At 44.5% G+C, this 19,367-nt stretch overlaps 1 protein-coding gene across 5 annotated transcripts in view; it reads left to right on the top strand.

Annotated features, from left to right (window-relative positions):
• The first annotated feature begins 273 nt into the window (after positions 1-273).
• The window catches only part of ARHGEF9 (Cdc42 guanine nucleotide exchange factor 9), a 191,187-nt gene continuing 172,093 nt past the window's right edge, over positions 274-19,367 (top strand). For 3 of the 5 annotated variants that reach the window (XM_074915590.1, XM_074915589.1, XM_074915588.1), the window contains exons 1-3: positions 274-1,139; positions 10,014-10,161; positions 12,822-12,931. In XM_074915590.1, the coding sequence (XP_074771691.1) occupies positions 288-1,139; positions 10,014-10,161; positions 12,822-12,931 (1,110 nt within the window). In that variant the 5' untranslated portion in view covers positions 274-287. Of the gene's footprint in view, positions 1,140-10,013; positions 10,162-12,075; positions 12,091-12,821; positions 12,932-19,367 lie in introns of those variants that run through there. The other 2 variants (XM_074915591.1, XM_074915596.1) reach the window with 2 other exon arrangements.

Below are 19,367 nucleotides of genomic sequence, written 5' to 3'. Positions count from 1 at the left end.
CTGTGAATAATCTGAATACTGTGGGCCTGGGCTGTCCTTCAGCTGCAGGTGGTGACTTTTCTGCAGTGACTGAGGCTCTGATCCACCTTCCACAGATGACTCTGACTAAACTTGATACTGAGGACATTGCTTATGCTCCGGTGGTTGCTGAAGGTATGGATCCATCTCCATCAGTGGCTCAGGAGCTTTCAAAACCAGAACTGGATATGCAGGACTTGAGAAATCCTGAGCTGCCTTTGCAAGAGTTGTCTAGAGGTGAGCTGGGGATTCAATACACTGGCAGTACTATGGAGAAGACACAGGTCGTGGGCAGGGACCTGCCACTTTCTCAAAGTCTTCCTGTGGATAATCTGGATATCATGGACCTGGGCTGTCCTTCAGCTGCAGGTGGTGACTTTTGTGCAGTGACTGAGGCTCTGATTCACCTTCCACAGACAACCCTGACTAAACTTGATACTGAGGACATGGCTTGTGCCCCAGTGGTTGCTAAAGACACGGATCAGTCTCCAACAGTGGCTCAGGAGCTTTCAAAGACAGAACTGGATATGCAGGACTTGAGAAATCCTGAGCTGCTTTTGCAAGAGTTGTCTAGAGGTGAGCTGGGGATTCAGGACTCGGACAGTACTCTGGAGAAGACACAGGTCGTGGGCAGGGACCTGCTCCATTCTCAAGGTCTCCCTGTGAATAATCTGGATACTGTGGACTTGGCCCATTCCGTAGCTGCCAGCAGTGATGTTTCTGCAGTGACCGAGGCTCTGATCTACCTTCCACAGACAACCCTGACTAAAGAGTTTCAAGACGCTGGCAGTACTCTGGAAAAGACGCAGGTCATGGGCAGGGACCTGCTCCGTTCTCAAGATCTTCCTGTGAATAATCTCGATACTGCAGACCTGGGCTGTTCTCCGGTTGCTGATGTTGACTTTTCTGTAGTGACTTTTTTAAAATGTGCAACAGTTAAAGGACAGGTTTTAGAACAGACTGGTTGCCGTATTATAAAGCATGGAACCACTTCATTTGTAGAACAAAACTCTGTAGAGATAACGGGCAGACAGGAACAGTTTAACTGTAACAACGAGTGCCGTCCGTTCCAAGTGCATGTCTCTAGAATTGTCTCCTCTGGACGGCTCAAAAATGGAAAGGTATGAGTAACTTTTACTGTAGTATTTTCAATAAGACCATACTGTTACACATCTTATGAAGTTGATCTGCACTTGAAAGCAATTTTATATATCCCTCATTGGGATTTTCAGTTAAGTACTCCGTCATATGGATGATGGCAGTAGACACAGCTTTTATATCAGCCTGAGAGAAGTCAGTTAACTGACATCTCCCTGAAGTATTAGTGTAAACCTCCTGAACTGCTCTTCCTTTGGCCATTTGTTTGTATCACTGCCTCTAGAAGAGGGCTGTAGGAGAAGTTTATGTATTTCTAGGCACTACCTTTATTTTTTTTTCTGTATTTGGTTCATTTGAAGTAGAAATTTTCAAGAAGAGTGCTTTTGACAAATTTAGAATTTTGAAGTGTGCTGTGGACAGATGGCATTTAGCAAATGCTCTATGACCCTTGTGTCTTCTCACTTAAAAAAGGTAGCAGGGGGTGGTGGTAGCTGATTTTTATTAGGTGGTGCTGGATACAACACAGCATCTAGAATACCTGTCAGAGTCCTGTAACACAGTGCAAGAATGGGGAAAAAAAAAAAAAAAAAAAAGAGAAGGCCCATGTCTTGTAGAGCTCATCAGATCGTTTCTCTGGCAGATCTCAGTGAACTCTATTCCTGCTCTAAACCTGTCAGAAGTTGTGTGGCTTCAATAGTTTGGTGCTGAGCCTATGTTAGAAAGCCTTGATAAGGGGCTGGGTGCATAGTGTGAGCAAAATGCCTTCCTAATGTGACCACAAGCTGCATGGGTGCCTGGTCAGAGCTGAGCTGCCTTGCATCAGCCTCTACACAGAATGACATAGCCTTTTGGGATGTTAAATACCCACTACTAAGGGAAAAGTGGGCCATGGTGGTGACTCTAATTATGGCAGTGCATTCCTGTTTGCTATAAACAAGTCTTTCAAAGCCCTTAAAACTGTCAAAACTTTTAAGTGGTCATTGCATTTTGGACTAGGTTCTGGGTATTACAAAGCTTAACGCTATGAAACCTCAGAAGTCCCATGGATAAAGGAGTCATGCATGCAGGATGAGAAAAGGCCTGAAGCTGATAGACTCCTCCATTAACTCTCAGCCCATCGCTGTGGCACCTGCACATGCATCTCTGTGTGTGGAGCAGAAATCTGTGAGCAGTAGCAGTTATATCAGCTGTGCCAGGCTCATGTCACTCCGTGCCCGCTGTGGAATTGGCACAGGTTTGTGGACAAACCATGGTAGACCCAGTGTGAAGCCCAGCTGTTTTCTTTCGGATCTGTGCTGATCAGTTGAACCTGATTACTTTTTTTTTTTTTTTTTTTTTTTTTTTTTAATGATGCCAGGTAGGGAAATTGGGTCAATTTGTGAAGAAACTTTCTCCTTTCCTTTTGGGCTTGGAGAGACCAGAGATGTTACAGAGGTGATGACATTGTTCCCTGTTGGAAAAGGGGTCACTGTAACTTCTGAGCCAAGAGGGGAAGTGTTTGAAAATTGGCAGCGGATTAGAAATGCCGGGGGAGAAAAATCTGAACTTCTGACTCCCAGCTAAAATGGGCAGTACCATTGTTAGTTATTCCTGGATTTGTTTTTCTGCTCCATTTTGTGTAATACAAAAAAGTAAAGACAGCTCACTGTGTAATTCCAGGCACTTGTGAAGCAGGGTGAACAGTGGTTAGTCACTTCTTGTGGTATCTGGAAGAAATGTTTTTAGGAGGAGCTTGAATGAGAGGGCTGTGGTTTGATATCCCTTGGTATCCACAGGGACCAAGCTGAAAGTATTCTGGGCAGGAGCAAGATAACAGAGGCATGAAAGGATTGAGTGGAGCAGAGGGAAATACTGGCACTATTTTCCCAGAGCAGCCACATCTCTGCTAGCTGAGGGCAAGGCTGCATGCCTAATTACAGAGCTCTTAGGGCAAAATCTGAGCGATTTCCCAGGTCAGCTGTGTGAACGGGTGATGCGGTAAGCCCCAGCTCAGCTGTTACAGCTTACAAACATTACCAAGAAACTTAAATATGGTACTTGAGATAACTGGACAGGAAACCTCCCCTGAGTTCCCGTTGAGTGTGGCGATAGCAGTATGACCTCCGGACTGCTGTGGCTTCCGCCTTCATGGAAGGCCTGCTGCCTTGCTAGGCAGAAGCAGCAGTGGGATGGAGGGGAAAGTGTACAGCTTGCCCTGTTTGTAAACACCTTCTGCATCCCAGACACTTGGACTAGAGATTTAGAAATGCACAGTCATCTGGCAGCAGCATCAAACCCAGAGCAGTCAAGAGTGAGGCTAAAGGGGGGGTACTCTTGGATAGGAATGGACCTAGAGAGCCCGCCAGCAGCTCCAGTAACAAATGTCCTGAGATACCCGAGGGATTTGCTCGCCTATCTCTCATCAGGGTGTGGCTCTTGGAAACGTTTTACCAAAAATAAACATGCAGGAGGAATAGCTTCAGTCTGAGTGTGATGGTAGCAGCGGACTCCAGACTTTTATTGTTTTAGGGCTAAATCCAGCTCTTTGCTGACACCTGTTCCCCAGGACAGTTGTTGGCCCTCCTGCCTCCACTCTGGGCTGCTCTGCATTAATTGAAGGATTTGTATTTCAAGTCAAATGCTCAGCCACAAGCAGGGAGAAGGTGCTGCCAGGACAGGGTGGCTCGGCTTGGTCAGCTGCTGTAAGCAAGTGCTCCAGCACTTTTCAAGTGTGCTAGCAGTGTAGAGCAGAAATAGCTCAAGCAAATATTTTCAAAACAACCTACCCATTGTCCCACAAAATGCACAAAAGTGCTGGTTCTCACTGAGGCTCCCTGCCTGAACCCATTAGGAGGTGGCATAAGAGGTTGAGGCTGGTGTAGCACAAAGGATGCTGGAGTGGGATTTAGAGGACCTGTGTGTTGGTCCTAACAGTCCAGCAAATTTGTTTAGCTGTACTCTTCTGCAATTAATGTCCCTGTTTCTTGCTTCCTAGTCTTGCCTTTTAAAATTTTAATGTCTTTGGGCAGGAGCTGAGTGATACTATAGGCAAATAACAGCTCAGTAGGATTTGAACTTTATGCTGTAAAGGAAATAGCATTGCAGCAGCATTTAGTAAGAGCAGCTGTAGAAAGGTAGAAAACCACTTCTCAAACTGTCCCCCTGCCTAGTTGTTTTCAGACCCCATTCCAAATTCTCATTTGTTCCAGGAACTTGTGAAACAGTGAAGATAAAAACATTTTGAAGAATTGAAAGAACAGTAAAGGTCAAAATAAATTGTCAATGGGAAATGAATTTCCGATTTTGCCATTTATACAGCTGCAATCCTGGAGTGAAAGTACCTTCCTTATTTTGAGAGATAGATATGAGAAATGAACTGGAAGATGACATGGAAGTTTTACTAGGTTTTGGACAGTTGCACACTGTAAAAATTTCCACTTTCCATGTCCCCACTTGAAGTGAATTCTCCTCATCCCACCTCTAAAAACACAATAGCATCCCAACAGGGAGAGTGCTGCTGGAGGGAGTCAGGCATAGACCCAGACGTTGTATTTGACCACTTCCAGTTGCTTGAGGTGATGCTTAGATAGAAGGAAGCTTTGATACCACATTGATTACTTTGTGATTCCGACATTTCCATCGAGGTTTTCAAACCACTCGATGTGTCCTTGGACAGGGTTTGTGGGGGATTTGATACCTCCTTTGGGAATGATGTGAGGAAAGGTTGCAAAATATGCATCTGACTCTATTTCAGGCATCAGTTTAGAGTTTTTAGGACCCAGAACCTTGATTCAGGCTTATTGCTGGCAGAGAGATCCTCCCTGCTCATCTCCTGAGCAGGCAGAGACTGGGCACTGCAGAGCATTTTGGCTTGTGTCTCTTGCAGTGAAGGAGCAGAGGGTTTTCCGTGCAGTCTTTCTGTGCCCTCTGCTGGCTTATTTGTGAAATAAGAGTTTATTTTCACGGAACGGGAAATCTTATCTTTTTCCTTAGGGTTTTGAATTTTATCTCTGAAAGGTTTACAGACTGCAGCTTGCTGCTGGCTGTTGTGGTTGCCACACAGGCATCAGTTGGTTTTGTGATGCCATTTTCCGGGGGTAATTATGATTGCCAGAAGTGTGTAAATGAGCTTTCTACAAACTTGTCAACCTGGGCAAAAGGTGTCCGTCCCGTAGGATGGAGTGCCAGGCTGACCTGGGATGCACCAGGTTTCCCAGCCAGTTTGGTTTCAGAGCCCTGTAAAAGACTCTCTGATCAAACTCATTTCTTGGTGTCCAGCATATGGTTGCAGATGCTTCTATTGAGCAGCCGTCAAGCTTGTTCCTCTGAGTGCCGTGCTTAGGAGCCAACCTGTCCTGGTGCCATAAAGGTGCTCCCTGTTGCAGAGCATGGTAACTCTGTGAGTGGCCTGTGCTGATGGCACCGGACTGGTGCTTTCATGGCGTTACTAGGTTTTGTGATTTCTGTGCAATGCACGCTGTGTTGCTCTGTGTGGGAAAATCAGGGACTCTCCCTGTGCGATGGGTCTAACTGGAAACACAGGATTACTGATTTGCCTGAGTGTGCTCTTGCCAGAGGATGCGTTTGCAGATTTGCTCTCTGATAGCTGGGGCATATCTCAGATCTTCCCACAGGTTTGAAGTTTTAGTTTAGTGCAGCAGCTTCAAGTGCCTTTTCACAAGAGGAAGATAGAGCAACTTTCTTTTACTATATTTGATGAGAAATTGCAAGTGATGTGCAACAAGTTCTCATAGTGACCTTTAGCTTGAGATTGTTTTATTGTCTCTCTGCTACAGAACATTTTGGGAGCAGCTGCAGAAATGGGACTGCTGGGTTGATTTGTCTTTTCATTCCCCATTCTGCTGGATGACACTAACGAGGAAATGGGTATTTCTTAGAGTTGATCTTCAGAGCTCTCTTCATCTCCTGGTTATTGGCAGTAAACTAGGTTGTTTGTCAGCCTACTGCTGGTAGTTGTGCTTTCAAAAGACTTCATAGTCCTTCCAAATTAAGAAATAGTACTTTACTTTCTAAATTCTGCCATTGCCAAAAGAGCACTATACTCCTGTCTATAGTGAGGTATGATTTAGTTGCAGAATGAAGATTCTGTGTATTTATGGCTTTTAATATGGCTGTGTCTGACAATCATCTTATTTTTAGAGGAGACAAAACCTCTAGAGCCTATCTCCAAGCTGTTCAGATTTTTGTATTTTTAATAACCATGAGGTACTAGCAAAATCTTGAATTAAAGCCTATATTTAGTGCTATCTATAGTGGGGTAGGGTTTTTTTTGGAAACATATTTTTAGCATTGTCAGGGAAAGGCAGGTTGAGTTTGCAAAGCTGATAGGCTTTACATGTATATATAACCAGGCACTGAACACATGGGTAATTCAGATTTCCACATGTTTTCTTAAAATACTTGTTGGGTCTTGCCTTCATCTAGTTCCTCCTGCCTCAAAGTTACAACAGGCCACCTCCTGCCATCCTTGGTGCCATCAGAGTAGTGATATGAATGGGGACCTCTGGTCATTGCTGGCCTAAATGGTGAAGGAACTATGTGTCCAAAGATTGTCTGGGTGGAAGGTTTTCTTTGGCTTTTACCTCCTCCCAGCTGTTACTCAGTCAAGAGAAGTGTACTGTGTCACTGGACACAGTGCTGGTGCTGGGAGCAGGGAATGGGGGATCAAGCCTTAATTAATCCACAGACTCCCACTGTGTCTTTGGGGTAAGTATAGCTTGTCCACTTTGTTCTTCACCTATAAATAAAGGTAACAGCACATCAGTGAAAATGGGCTGCTGGAGTCTTGAGGACAGATATGAGGCACTCACTTATTAGCAGGGCTGTGGAAGTGTGACAAATCTGTCTCTCATTGAGACTAGAAGTCTCCTGGTGAGGAGCATCCTCTGTTTTCCTCTCCTGGCATTTGTAAACTGATCTTTCTGCTCATTTTTTGAAGATTATACACAATACTTCCTTGATGTCACATGTCACAGAAAATAAAATAAAAAGTAGGAGTTTGAATTGTGATATTTTTAAAAAAGAAAATTCCATTCTGTAACATATCACTGTACAAGTTGTCTCTTTCAGGATCTTTTCCTCCTGAATAATTAAAGTTGGAGTCATCCAGAAGTGAGGGACACTCCAGTGTTCTTCTCCAGTTAGCTATAAATCCTAATTCATTCTTTGTATTAATGTTACCAAATGTTAAGATATAGCTGGGGTATTTGACCACTTTACAGGTGCTTCAATCAATTGCAAGTGTCTTATTGTTTCAAGTAATATTTTGTAGGCTATTGATATAGAGGATGTGTTAGCAGTTGTTATCAGTCAGCTTCCAGAGAAACTGTTGTGATAATTTCTGCTTTCCTCTGTGAACCATTCAGGAAAAATAATTGTTCTAGTTTTGCTAAAACAAAACTGGGCATTTTCAGAGAACAAAGTCCCAGCTTTCTTTTAAGTGCCATGGTTTGCCCTGTTCTTACATTTGGACCATCTGAAACCTGTCAAGGGCTGTAACTTGTGTTCTCCCTGGAGATGAGACATACTATAACAACTGAACAAACCCCTGAACTGTGGTGGTAGGTGCTACATGTATTAGAGAGGTGTGTTGTCAGGGCCCCCTGTAACAGATGTCCAGAGGAAGGTGCAGACAACTCCGTTCAGTGCATTGTGCCTGACTGGGTGTGTGTGTACTGGGTGCTTTGGGAATCTCTTCTGGTCCAAATGGTGATGCTATAAAGAGCAAGCATTAGAAATACTGCGCAACGTGATTACAAGCTAACCTGTTAGCAGCTGCAGCAGGACTTTGGACCTGGTTTGATTTGCAGGGAATATTAGCTGTGTTTCATATCCTACAATAAGCTATTTATTATTTTGGGAAGAGACCTACAAAAATTCATAAGGGTAACACAAAGGGCTGAAGCATGGCAAAGGTGATGGTCTGTGGTGAGTTTGGTATGGACCAAGGCCAGGCCACCTGCAAGCACCTAAATACATCTCCCCAGTCACACGAGAACCCACCAGGAGAAGATGTAGAGTGGTTAGGAAGTATCTTGCAGAAAAAGCAGCTGTGCTTATAAAGAGACTTGATTTTACAGATGCTGGGTTGCAGGAGGGTTGGTGCATTTGTATTAGACTTTGCTTAGCAGTTCAGTGATGTAAGACTCAGCTTTTGAAGGAGGAGAGCCTGTGGGTCTGATGTGTTCTTTTGCAGTTATGTATTCCACCAAAGTGATTCAAGTCCATCAACACATGAAGAGTACTTTCTCTCCCCAGAATGCTCGCTGTACCCTCCCAATGACTTCAGCAGCAGAGCAGTAATAACAATGCTGTTATGTTTTTTCACCTCCTGTCCTTTTTGTAGACCATCTAGACTTCTGTTTATGGCACTGGAAAAGACCTTACATGACCTCTGGAAATACCTGGAAGGGAGTGTTTTGTTAAGATTTTTGGGAATGAGGAAAATGACATCCTGTTACTGATTTAATTCACTTTTACATGGATCTTATTATCAGGAAGACTGTTGAGTTTTGCAGGAATTGTTCTTGATGGGTATCCCATCTTTATTCTAAGAACTTTTATCATCTATTTTTATAATAGTATGGGCAGATTCCTATTACTAGCCTGTTGGATAAGCACATGCATAAACAGACTGTTCTCCTAAACCTCACCATTGCAACCTTGTTGCTTTACTCCATGGCTATGTCTTTCAAGCACTGGAGATCTCTCTGAAAAATTTTCTTGTTCCATTTTCTACTTCCTACTCACATGTCTTTTGACTGTGGCCGTACACGGAGACCAGTGATAACTGATAGCTGCAACCTGGCAAAAGAATCCAGAAATTAGCAGTCTCCTCCTTCCTGTAGCCCACCAAAGGGTGCATGTCCTAGTTAAGTTCAGGAGTGCCTATTGAAGCAGACCTCCCAGTTGTCCACCCTCACTGTGCTTTGAATGCACTAATTGCTCTTAATGACCCTAAGCAGTCTCACCTGGGGCCTCCACACCATACCCTTGGGCCTGGCAGCCCATTTAAGCTCTGCCCTGGCTGCTCGCTCTGCCCTGGCTGCTCACTCTTTTCTTAAGCAATGCGGGAGGAATGCTGGTCCCCAGCTCAGTTGCAGCTGTGCCTTTGCTTGGCCCTGGGCCCTGCTGGGCTAGACACCAACGTGAGGCCTGAGTTTCTGGCTTGACCTTGGAGCTGTCTCACCACCATGGACCTGCCCAAGGATTATGGGGCTTTGTCTGACCCTAATTACCCTCACTGGGCCTGCCTCTGATCTGTGAACTGACTCAGCTGCTTTACCTTGGACCTGCTTCATCACCATCAATGTGCCTAATGATCTGAAGTCTAGCTGACCCTGGCCACCATCTCCAGACCTGGCCTGATCCCTTGCTTGGGCGCTGTGGCATGGGGCTGGTGGGTAAGGGCCCATTCTGCCGACCAGGTTATCTCTTTGGCTGCTGACTTGCTGTCCCTTAGAAAGCAGCCAGCCCTTACGGCACATTGAGAAGTCAACTGAAATGTTTTAGCTCATATTGGGTCCTTGGCACCAGCTAATTCACTCCCTGATACGTGCTCCTGTTGGGACTCGGTAATGTGAGAGTAGACAAAATGCTGTACAGAAAGCAGACATCTTTAGCACATGTGACTCTCAGAAGTGCCTCAGAGGCTAAGTGCTCCTGAAAGCTGTTGGACTTAAACACTGTGAGCTGTGTTCAAGGTATGAGTTGGGGCACTCCAACACCAGAGCCAGCAAGTCTTTATCTTGCAGTCAAAAAAAAATGAAGTGGGTGCACATTGCAGTGAGGAAGTCTAATGTGTGTTGCACTGACTTTTAAATTTGAGGTATGTTCTTTGACTGCTTTGTCTGAGGTTTGACACATATTGATTTCTTCTGTGACCCTTTCCTTGCCAGCCGATGTCTCATCCTTCTCAACCATCCCCACAAGCACCCCCCTTCAAAGTCCTTGTGGAGAGATGCCGCTCTGAACCCCTCTCCCAGAGCACCCCGATGGGGCTGGACCAGGTGGGAGAGCGCATGCAGCACTTGCTCAGAAGACGTGGTGAGTAGATTTGCAGTGTTTTTCTCCCAGGTTTGTTTTTTGGTCTCACCCATCCTGTGGAGCAAGCCAAAGGCAGTAATGGGTTGAAAAGTCAGCAATGTGGTTTGTATCCATGCTTGTTACAGTCCTGGAGCCAGGTGAGGGAGCTCTGGTAGCCACATGCTAAGGAGTTTCTTGCTAGCTAATACAATCTTTTTGTATACAGTTGTATTTATGAGATAAGGCTGTTTTCTGTCTGAACACAGTCACTATAATTTGGTTATGAGAAGATGAACAGATAGGCACATAAGTGTAAAAGCTGTTCAGCAACTTCTGTGTGAGTTTTCATTTGGTAGTTTCCTCTTGGCTTTCTGTCCTCTTAGCAGCCTCTGTTGTGAGCACTTGCCATTTAGAGGTGGCAAGTGGTGATGGATACTGAGATCACAACTCAAGTCTGATGTTTGTTTGGAAACACAGCAAGAAGTGAGTGTTCTTTTTTCTCCTATGCTTGGGTACTCTCCCTATAAGGAAGAGAATCTTGTGAGCCAAAGACTGTGATGAGCTATCTTCTGCCTTTGTCCTGCTCAAAATGATGCTAGAGAAAGCACTACAGAATGTATTTTCTGGAAGGATTTTCTGTTGGCAGGTAAATAGGCTGATAGTTGAATAGGTGACATAATTTTTTGAACATCTAATTAAAAAGATTGATAATTAGAGTAAGGAAATTATTTCCTGAAGGGATACTGCTAACACCAAGAATCCTGTGGTTTAGCAATGAGCAAGTATGGGAGTGCTGCCAGACTGTGCTGGCATTGCTCGGGAGCACATGGGGGATCTGAGCAATTAATGGATAGTGGCAGCACATGAGGGTTAAGAAGAACTAGGAAGGCAAAGGCAAAGTGGCTGCCTCTTTAATTGATGGCTCTTCTGTCAGGGTGCACATGTTTCTAGCGCACGGGGAGTAGCACATGCATCTCGCAATGTGAGCATTACAGCGTTTGCACGTTGCTCCTGAGTGCTACTATATCGGCACATTGCCTCTGGAGCCTGGTAGCAGCCTCTTGCTATAATCAGTACTCGCACTGCAGCTTGATTTTCTGCGAGTCTAGAAAGTGAAACGCGTGTTGCTAAAAATAACAGCAGGCTGCCTGCGTCAGCATCGCGTTTAGGAAATAGGTCTCAGTGCAATCTCTCTCCCAGCAACGCTGGAAGAAAATCAGGATTGTTGCCCACTGAGCCATGCTGGGGCTGCAGCAGGGTCCCAGCTCTGCTGCACTCTGTGCTGCTGTCCTGGGCAGAGCAGAGTCCCCACCTATTTGATTTGGGGGTAGGGGGCATGTAGTGTGTGTGTGTGTTGTGCCCCTGTAAGGTAAAGGTCACCTGAATCCCAGGAGTTGGGGGTGTGGATCACCACTTCCCCCAAAGCCTGGGACCATTTCCTCTTTGTTATCTGGTTTCAAACTGCTCAGGACTAACACAGTCAGAAACCTCTGCCTAGGTTAGGGGTGCATCAGGCAAAATAAAGTTAGCATTGTGCATCTTTCAGGGAAGAACTTCAGAATTTGGCTGTTTTCTGTAGATGCCTTTCTCCATGAATGGGATGACAAGCCTCCAGGGGATGGAAATCCCCGTGGGTGTGTGTATACGTACACAGGCACATATCTGTGTGCTGCCCAGACCACATGCACCTGCTGACAGGAGCCTGTGCTGGCAGCTGCTGTGGGGCATGAGCGGTCCTCTGCTCTGCTTCCTTCCTCCCAGTGGCTGTCACTCCAGGCTAGGGGATGTGAAGAGTCTGATGGAGGAAGGGATTAAAATCTAACCTTGCCAAATGTGGGAGTGAAAAACTCCCATCTCACACAGAACGGCAGCTTCACCCCAAAAAGAGAGGGATAGGATGGGGAGCTGAAAATTTGGGTTGATTAGAAAATGAGAGCTTGATTTTGAAAGGTGAGTTGCTAGCCCTCCTCCACAATTTGCCTCTTCTTTACAAGCTGTTTTGTGCTTGGGTATGTACCATCTGTAAGGCCAGGCTGAGATTTGGTGTAAATGGTATAGCTTGCTGAAAGCAAGATCGGAATTGCATCTGTGAGGGATTGGCCTGAAATGCTTGGGGTGAGAAGTAGCCCAGTTTCTTTGACAAACAGCTTTTATGGACTTTTCCATTTTTGTTTTCTGCATCAAATCGAGGAGCTGTTTCTTTTTCAAGGCACTGCATCATATGGACTACAGCGACTATAAAGCTGGGATTTCTGCAGGTCCAAACTGCAGAAGTGCTGTTAGCAGTTATGACCCAAGGAGCTATTGCACTTTTAATACTGGTGCATGCAGATGAGGCTCTTGTGCTGCCTGGTGCTCCTGGGAGAGCATTCTGGCTTCACACCCAGCCTGTCTAACCCTACCTGCTTACACCACCTCTGAATTTGGCTCTCAGCAATTAGTTTGTGCCTGCATTTTTGTAGTATCCAAGCTGCACTATTTTTCTTGTATCCCAAGAGCACTGAATAAAGCACCTAAATATACTCTCTGCTCTCTTTTTCTAAAGAAGAGGTTGAATGAGTCTCTTGCAAACAATTTTGTTTCTTTCATTTAAAAGAACAGCCTCCGCCCCCAGCCTGAGCTAAAGCACAGCATTTATCTTTTGTCATTCCTTTTTTTTCCTGTGGATTTTATCCTGGCAGCTGAGAACGAACAGGCTTCAAAGACTCTGAAGGTGCGCGGGAACTGCAGGAACGGTGGACGTCGATGGAACCTCTTCAAGCCTGGAGCTGAGAAGCTGCAAATCAGTAGGGTAAGGTGTTGTTTGAAATATGCCTCTGCCTGCTTCAGGGGTAGTATTTACCTGACGCGTGTTTAGCCTCGGAAACTAACAATATGTTTTACTAACAGCTTTCTGAATCTGTGGTTCCTTCAGCTACAGATGGGGATTTTTTTGTTATTAGAGTTATTTTGTCGCAGTAAAAGAATAGGTGCATTATCCTTTTCCTCCGGATTAGTTTCCCTTCAATGTATATCGGAGGCTTTATGGTCTGACGGAGGCACTGGGCCTCCCATTTCTTTGATTGAGTGTTCCTTGCAAGTGGAGGGAACTGTGATGTTTCAGATCACCTATACATTTGCTCTATGATTTTGATGATTTTTTTTTTCCCCTTCCCTTTTTAACTGTATGTTCTTTGGGTTTGATACTGCTACCAGCACTGTGTCGGTGACAAATTCATGTTACTGATTCTTTCCCAAAGTGTTTTGCAAATATAAGCACAGTCCACTTTGGGGTTTTTTTGTGAATGATGCTTCTAGTGGGGGAAGTAAAAGCTGTTGTGGGCCTGGGATGTCCCTGTCTTTCTCTGGGAAAAATTCAGAAAAGATGGCAAAAATTGTGCCATTTTTCTGTTATGTTTCCTTGCTTGGGTGGGGGGTTGTTTTTCATCTATGCTGTGCCGTGTGTTTGAAGTTGGAGAACTTGGTTATTCCATGGTCTTGTTTAGGATTTGTATTATTTGCAAGTCTGGTTTCACTGGTACTCAGCATGTAAGACTCTGGATTGTCCAAAACCCGATAAATTTGCTAGCTGGCAACTAATGTGATGCAAGGAGAGTTTTCTCTGAATAGGGCAGAAGAGGTTTAGCCCTTGTTCCTCTAGAGTAGACAAACAAAGGATGATCTGGGAGCCAGGAACTTCCCTGCTGGAATCAAGAGGTGGAACTGACCTTCTGCAATTGTGTCTCTGTGGCTCTTTCCCTCCTTGTTACTGTCCTTCCTTACCAGTCCTTTACTGTATTCATTTTCCCTTTGATCTGATGAACTGCCTTCCTGAAATGTGATTTCCAGAGAGAACCTGGCCTCTGTGTCTTTTTTTCCATCACAGAAGCAGTAAGTTGGCAGTAAGAGAGAGTGACTTCTCCAGCCTGCTTACATGGGGTGTTGGCTTCCAGGAAACACACCCAAGGATGGACCCACTGGTGTTTCTGTCACTTGTGACTTTCTGGAATGCCACCTTGCATCACTTCTGTTTTCTCTCCTGATTTTTTGTGGGCTGAGTTACAGGCCAGAGGATAGTTAGGCAAGGAGTTCAACCCTTCCTTTTCTCTCTCTTCCCTTTAGATCCTACCTTGCTTCCCAGACATAAACTGCTTCTTTCAACACAGGAAGGCTGTTTTGGTTATAGGCATGCTGAACATCTAGCTCCAGCAAGATAAAATGTTCCAAATCCAATAGAGCTGTTTGTCCTTGGGGCCAGAATAAAGTCAGGCAACTGCAGAGTTGTTGTTACAGCAATGAAATATCCTGTTGTACAGTATGCAAGCCCTACCTCAGAGTATCATCAGGTGTGTTACTCATATATTCAGAATCTGGTGCTGACCAGTGCATTGATATGTTTGGTCTACCTTAATTAATCAAACAGTTTCTTAATCTCTTAAGAGGACCCATATGTTTTGCAGCCTTCATAGCTGTCCTTCAGGTCATGCTTGGAAACCAAGATCCTACTCTGTTTTGACACAGTATTGCTACAGAATGCATGAGGAACAAGATGGTCTGTGTCCTGAGTTGTCTCAGTAAAACCAGACCTGCTTCTGATTGCAAATAGAGCCTGACATCAGAGCACCGCTTACCACAGCAGCAGAGAATTGAAACTTCAGCAAACCAAAAATACTGCTGAAGGTTGAGAAAGTTTAGTTAAGAAACTTTTCTTCTCCAGTGGTGATATATAGGAAGGATGTGGAACTGGAAAGGGAAATGAGCTTTTCATGAGCATAGAGACCTGTGTGTGATGTTCAGCTTGGACACGGGCATGCCAAAGACCCATGCATCACTGGGACAGAGAACTGGTTTTGGGTGCTGATCAAGATGCCCTCAGAGACTTGTTCAGTGCTGCCACTAGGTAGCTTGTTGCTCAGCCTGAATTATGGTGAACGGGCAGGTGTGAAACCTGTGCTGGGGTTTATAAATCAGAGGTACTGTGTTAACCGCTGCAAAAGTAGGATATATAAATGTGGCTCACAATACCAGTGCTGAAAAATTCATCTGTTGCCTCTGCTGTAAGCTGAGTGAAGATCTACAGGTCTGTAAATCACCTCTTTGCCCGAAAGAAATTTCTTCTTTGGCAAGATTTATAAATTTGAGGCAAGATTTGAGGGCTCGGGTATTTCTTGTCAGGTGCATTCATTGATAGCTGACAACCAGTCAGGTGGCAGAGCTAGCACAGAAAGGAGTGATTTATACTTCCAAACCAGAGGTCAGGCTTCTGTAGAAACTATGCCTGATTTCCATCTTGAATGGGAACGTGTGAGGTGGACAGAGGGCAAGAGGAGATTGACAAAGCATTGGGCTTGTCTTAGCAGCATTGGTACTATTGCTACCATCTCTTGGAGAGATGTGGGTGGTTGTGCAGAAAGAGCATTGGTATTGCTACATGTCATGCAAAAATATGGACCTGTTGATGAGCAGCTGCCTTGGAGGGTGTTCTTTGCTCTGCATAATGTGCACATTTTCTGAAAAACATTACTCTCCCGTTCCCTTCCTTTTTTTTTTTTTTTTTTTTGGGGTGTGGTGGGGGTGGTAGAGTTGTATGTGTGACTTGGAAATGGCATCTCTTAACTGTCTGCTAACCCAGAAGTCTGGGCTGAGAAGCTGGTACTAAGCCCAAGGAAGAATCCCCATTGTCAAGACCACTGTTTGTCACTACTGTTTGTCACATCTGGTAACAGTGTTCATCATTTTGCAGCTGGCTGCATCTTAATCCATTTGTCCAGACAGCAGACACGGCAAAATGCAGTTGTAGATGTAAGTGGTGGTAGCAGGAAAGGACAGAAGGTCAAGTGTTTCATCCTGTATTCCATCTCTTCATACCAGGAGTGCATATGTGTGTGTGCACAAACCTGTGTTTTTTCTTACTGCTCATGGTTCTCCTGTCAGTCATACCTAAGCTGTTCTAGCAAGTGAGTGTCTGTAAATCTGGGCACAAGCTTTGGAAATTTTCCATAGAGTAGGTAAGGTTTATTGTTCCCACTTCATAGATGTGAATAAGAAAACTGAAGCACTAGAGAGTGGTACATGTAGAGCCATGCAATATTTTTTTTATTTCTCTCCTAATTTCAAGAAGCAGGAAAAAAGTAAGTATGGTCAAACTGAGTTGACTTTTAAAAGCTTTCGGTAAAAACTCTGAATAGAAACAGTTTATGTGCAAAGCATTTTGTTTTAGCACTTGGGTCACTTAGAGTCTTTGCTTTTATGGGAGCAGTTTGGCACAATCAAGACCAACTTGCATGGGACCTCACGGTGCCCCAAACTGCAGGCTGTGCTGCAGCAGACAGCTGAAATGCCAAGGAGTAACCTGAAAGACTGCCCTAGCTCTGATGGGGCCCTCGGCATCTGTCATGCCTCTGTGATTTACCCTTGGGCATGTCCTGCCAGCTGTGACATGGCTGATCCCTGGGGACAATGGACAAGGGGAGAAATGAGATACTTTCTCCAGCCCCACAATAATTCTGGGAGATGTTTTATGGTCTGGATGACAGTCCCATCCTGGACTGGCTTTGTTCTCACCCAAATCGATGGACTCTGCTGCTATTTGTGAAGGGACTTGTTGCTTGTAGTTAGCTGTAAGACATTTCAGCTCTTTCTGTAGACAGATGCTGTGAGGACATACTGCAGAAGGAGATTGAGCCCATCCTAAAATCGAACTGTCCTTTCTGTGTGTGGAGGCATGTGTTTGTTGGTTTGCTCTGTCTCATCTGTCACTAGAGATTTAATTGTTAGCCTTTAACTTAGCAAAGTTGACTGCAGACATTGATGTTTTCTGCTCCTTTTCCCTCTTCCTGTCCTGTATACTCCTGTACAAGGGACTAAAGCCCAAATTTATATGCTGAAGGAAGCCACTAATTAGTTAGAATGGAAACTTTGCATGAGAGCCAGGTTCTTTGACATCCTCTATACCAATAATAGGCAAGCCTGCTGCGCAGAGGTGTTCAGTATTCACAGCAAAGCCACCAAGCCAGCCTGTCCTTTCTCCTCTCGAAGCCATGAGCTATTTTCAGAGGCTGGTGGGGGGCTGCCATTGCAATGATGGTGGATGTATGAGTCTACAGCTCCCCAAAGCTAATTCCCCTCTGGCGTGTTTATGAGGAATAGGAAATTCAAACAACGTGCAGCCTCTAAGAGCACAGAGTGAAGGGAAAGTTGATTGGGGTTCTCTCTTGCTCACACTGTGGTGCAATGAATAGGGAATGCTGCTTGATATTCAGTACCAGCTCTCCTGCTTTCTATTTTTATCTTCTAGCATAATGCTGAGTGAGCATTTTGTTTAAGTGGGGTTATTTTTTTTTTCCTATTTGAAATGTGTCCTGCACCATGTTTCTCTTGCCTTGCTACTTAGGGAAGGAAGGGGGTGTGGCAGGGATCGTGGACTGCTGCATTCTGATACGTGAGCTGTATGTAATCATAGTCATTTTTTAGTTCTTCTGTCAGTGTGAATAGGCTGATAGAAAAGCATAGTCCTGTGGCTTTCCTGGTGCTAATTAGTTTAAATATCAGTGTGCTGGTTACGGGAGGTTTATATGCACGTATGGAGGGCTGCCAGAAAAATACATCCTCTTTGAATCTCTCTTCCCTTACCTTAAACATTCAGTACTTCTATGGGTATGTCTGATCTGTATATTTTGGGGGGGAGGGGGGTGTTTTATATATTGATAAACCTATTACGCTGCTCTACTTAGCAGTGCGCTGAAATCTTTATATAGTTTTTCCATTGCTTTCCTCCACGAAGCCACTCTTAGGCTTTTTACAAGTTCTGAAAAATTCTGTCTGTGCAGTATTGTTAAAACGAAGAAATAAAAATTGCTCATTCAAGGAGGAAACAGCAATTCAGTCTAGGCTAAGAGATCCTGATGCCCCTGTCTCAGGGCCTCAAAATGCTCTAATGCTGTTATATGGTCCCCATCTGTCTGTGTGAAGAGTGCTCAGCAAGGATCTCTAAAGTGGTGGGGTTTACAGCAGTGGGCAGCCTTTTAAGCACCTCAGGACTGATGTGTCTAATCCGATTTAGTTTATGAACTGGTTAGAGCACAGAGAACACTGAATGAATGTGTATAGTCTCCAGTGAACTCTAGGTCATCCCTAAAACCATTTGCATCCATTTCGCATGAATGGACCGTGCTTTGAACTTGCTCCCCAGTGACTATGATGAATATTAGTGCAAAATACACTTTAGGGTTCGTAGTACCAGAAGTGAGCGGTACTTACGAACCTACCATGCTCTGGTTATTTTGTCTTGCTTAGAAATAACATGTAAGAGTGCTGTGTTTCTGTACGGAGCAGTGCTGGGGGGACATAAGCCTTGATCACTTGGGTGTTAGACCAACAGTGCCATAGCATGGATGTTTCTCTACCACATCTGGGGATAGGCAGGGCTTCAGGAGGCATGAATCCTTACAGGGAGGAGAAGCTTGAAATGAGATAATGGTAAACTTCAAATTGTAAGTTTCTGTTCTGGGTAGCACAAGAGAGATACTTGAAGTTCCAGACTTAGAAGAGGCTCTTGGCTATTTAGAGGTTACATGTTAGCCTATATTAAGAACAACTTCAGCTTCCAGGTTGTGATGGTCTTTATAGTGGAATTGGACCTTGGGGTGTTTTCTGTGCAACTGCAGGTGGCAGGTACTGCATCCTACATAGTATTAAATGCACGTATAATGGTGACTGTATCACCTCTTCTGTAGTTCAAATTAAGCTCTCTATCCTCATCTTAAATATCAGCTTGAAATGGATCCTTTTCCCTGTTGCTCAGTAGTTCCACCTTGATTGCTCTGCTTCAACTCATTACTCAGCTCTGTCACTGTGTTTCACTCTGTGATATGGTTTATACAAAAGAAGCTTTAATGTAAACTCAATTTCTGTTGCATTGCTAAAACCTTAATGACATTTTGCTTGGCAGCAGCATATACTCTGTGTGGTTTGCCCTTCCCCAGTGCACTATGTTCTCAGTAAACTAAAGTCCGTGGTAGGTGTAGCATGAAAAACCTCTGAATAAATATTGGAACAAATGCTTTTGTAGTGCTTCCTGAGCTCTGGCTGCATTTTTGATTCAAGGCCACTGCAGTGTCACCAGTATTTAGCTGGAAAGGAGCTAAATTTGGGAGGAAAAGGCAAAAGCACAGGTCATAGCTTCAAAATCTCTTCTGTAGCTGCTGAGATATGATTCTGAGATGCTTCTTCCATACAAAAATGCTGCT

Source organism: Athene noctua, chromosome 11, assembly GCF_965140245.1.
Source record: "Athene noctua chromosome 11, bAthNoc1.hap1.1, whole genome shotgun sequence".
NCBI lineage: Eukaryota > Metazoa > Chordata > Aves > Strigiformes > Strigidae > Athene > Athene noctua.
This window is presented reverse-complemented; position numbering and strand designations above follow the sequence as displayed.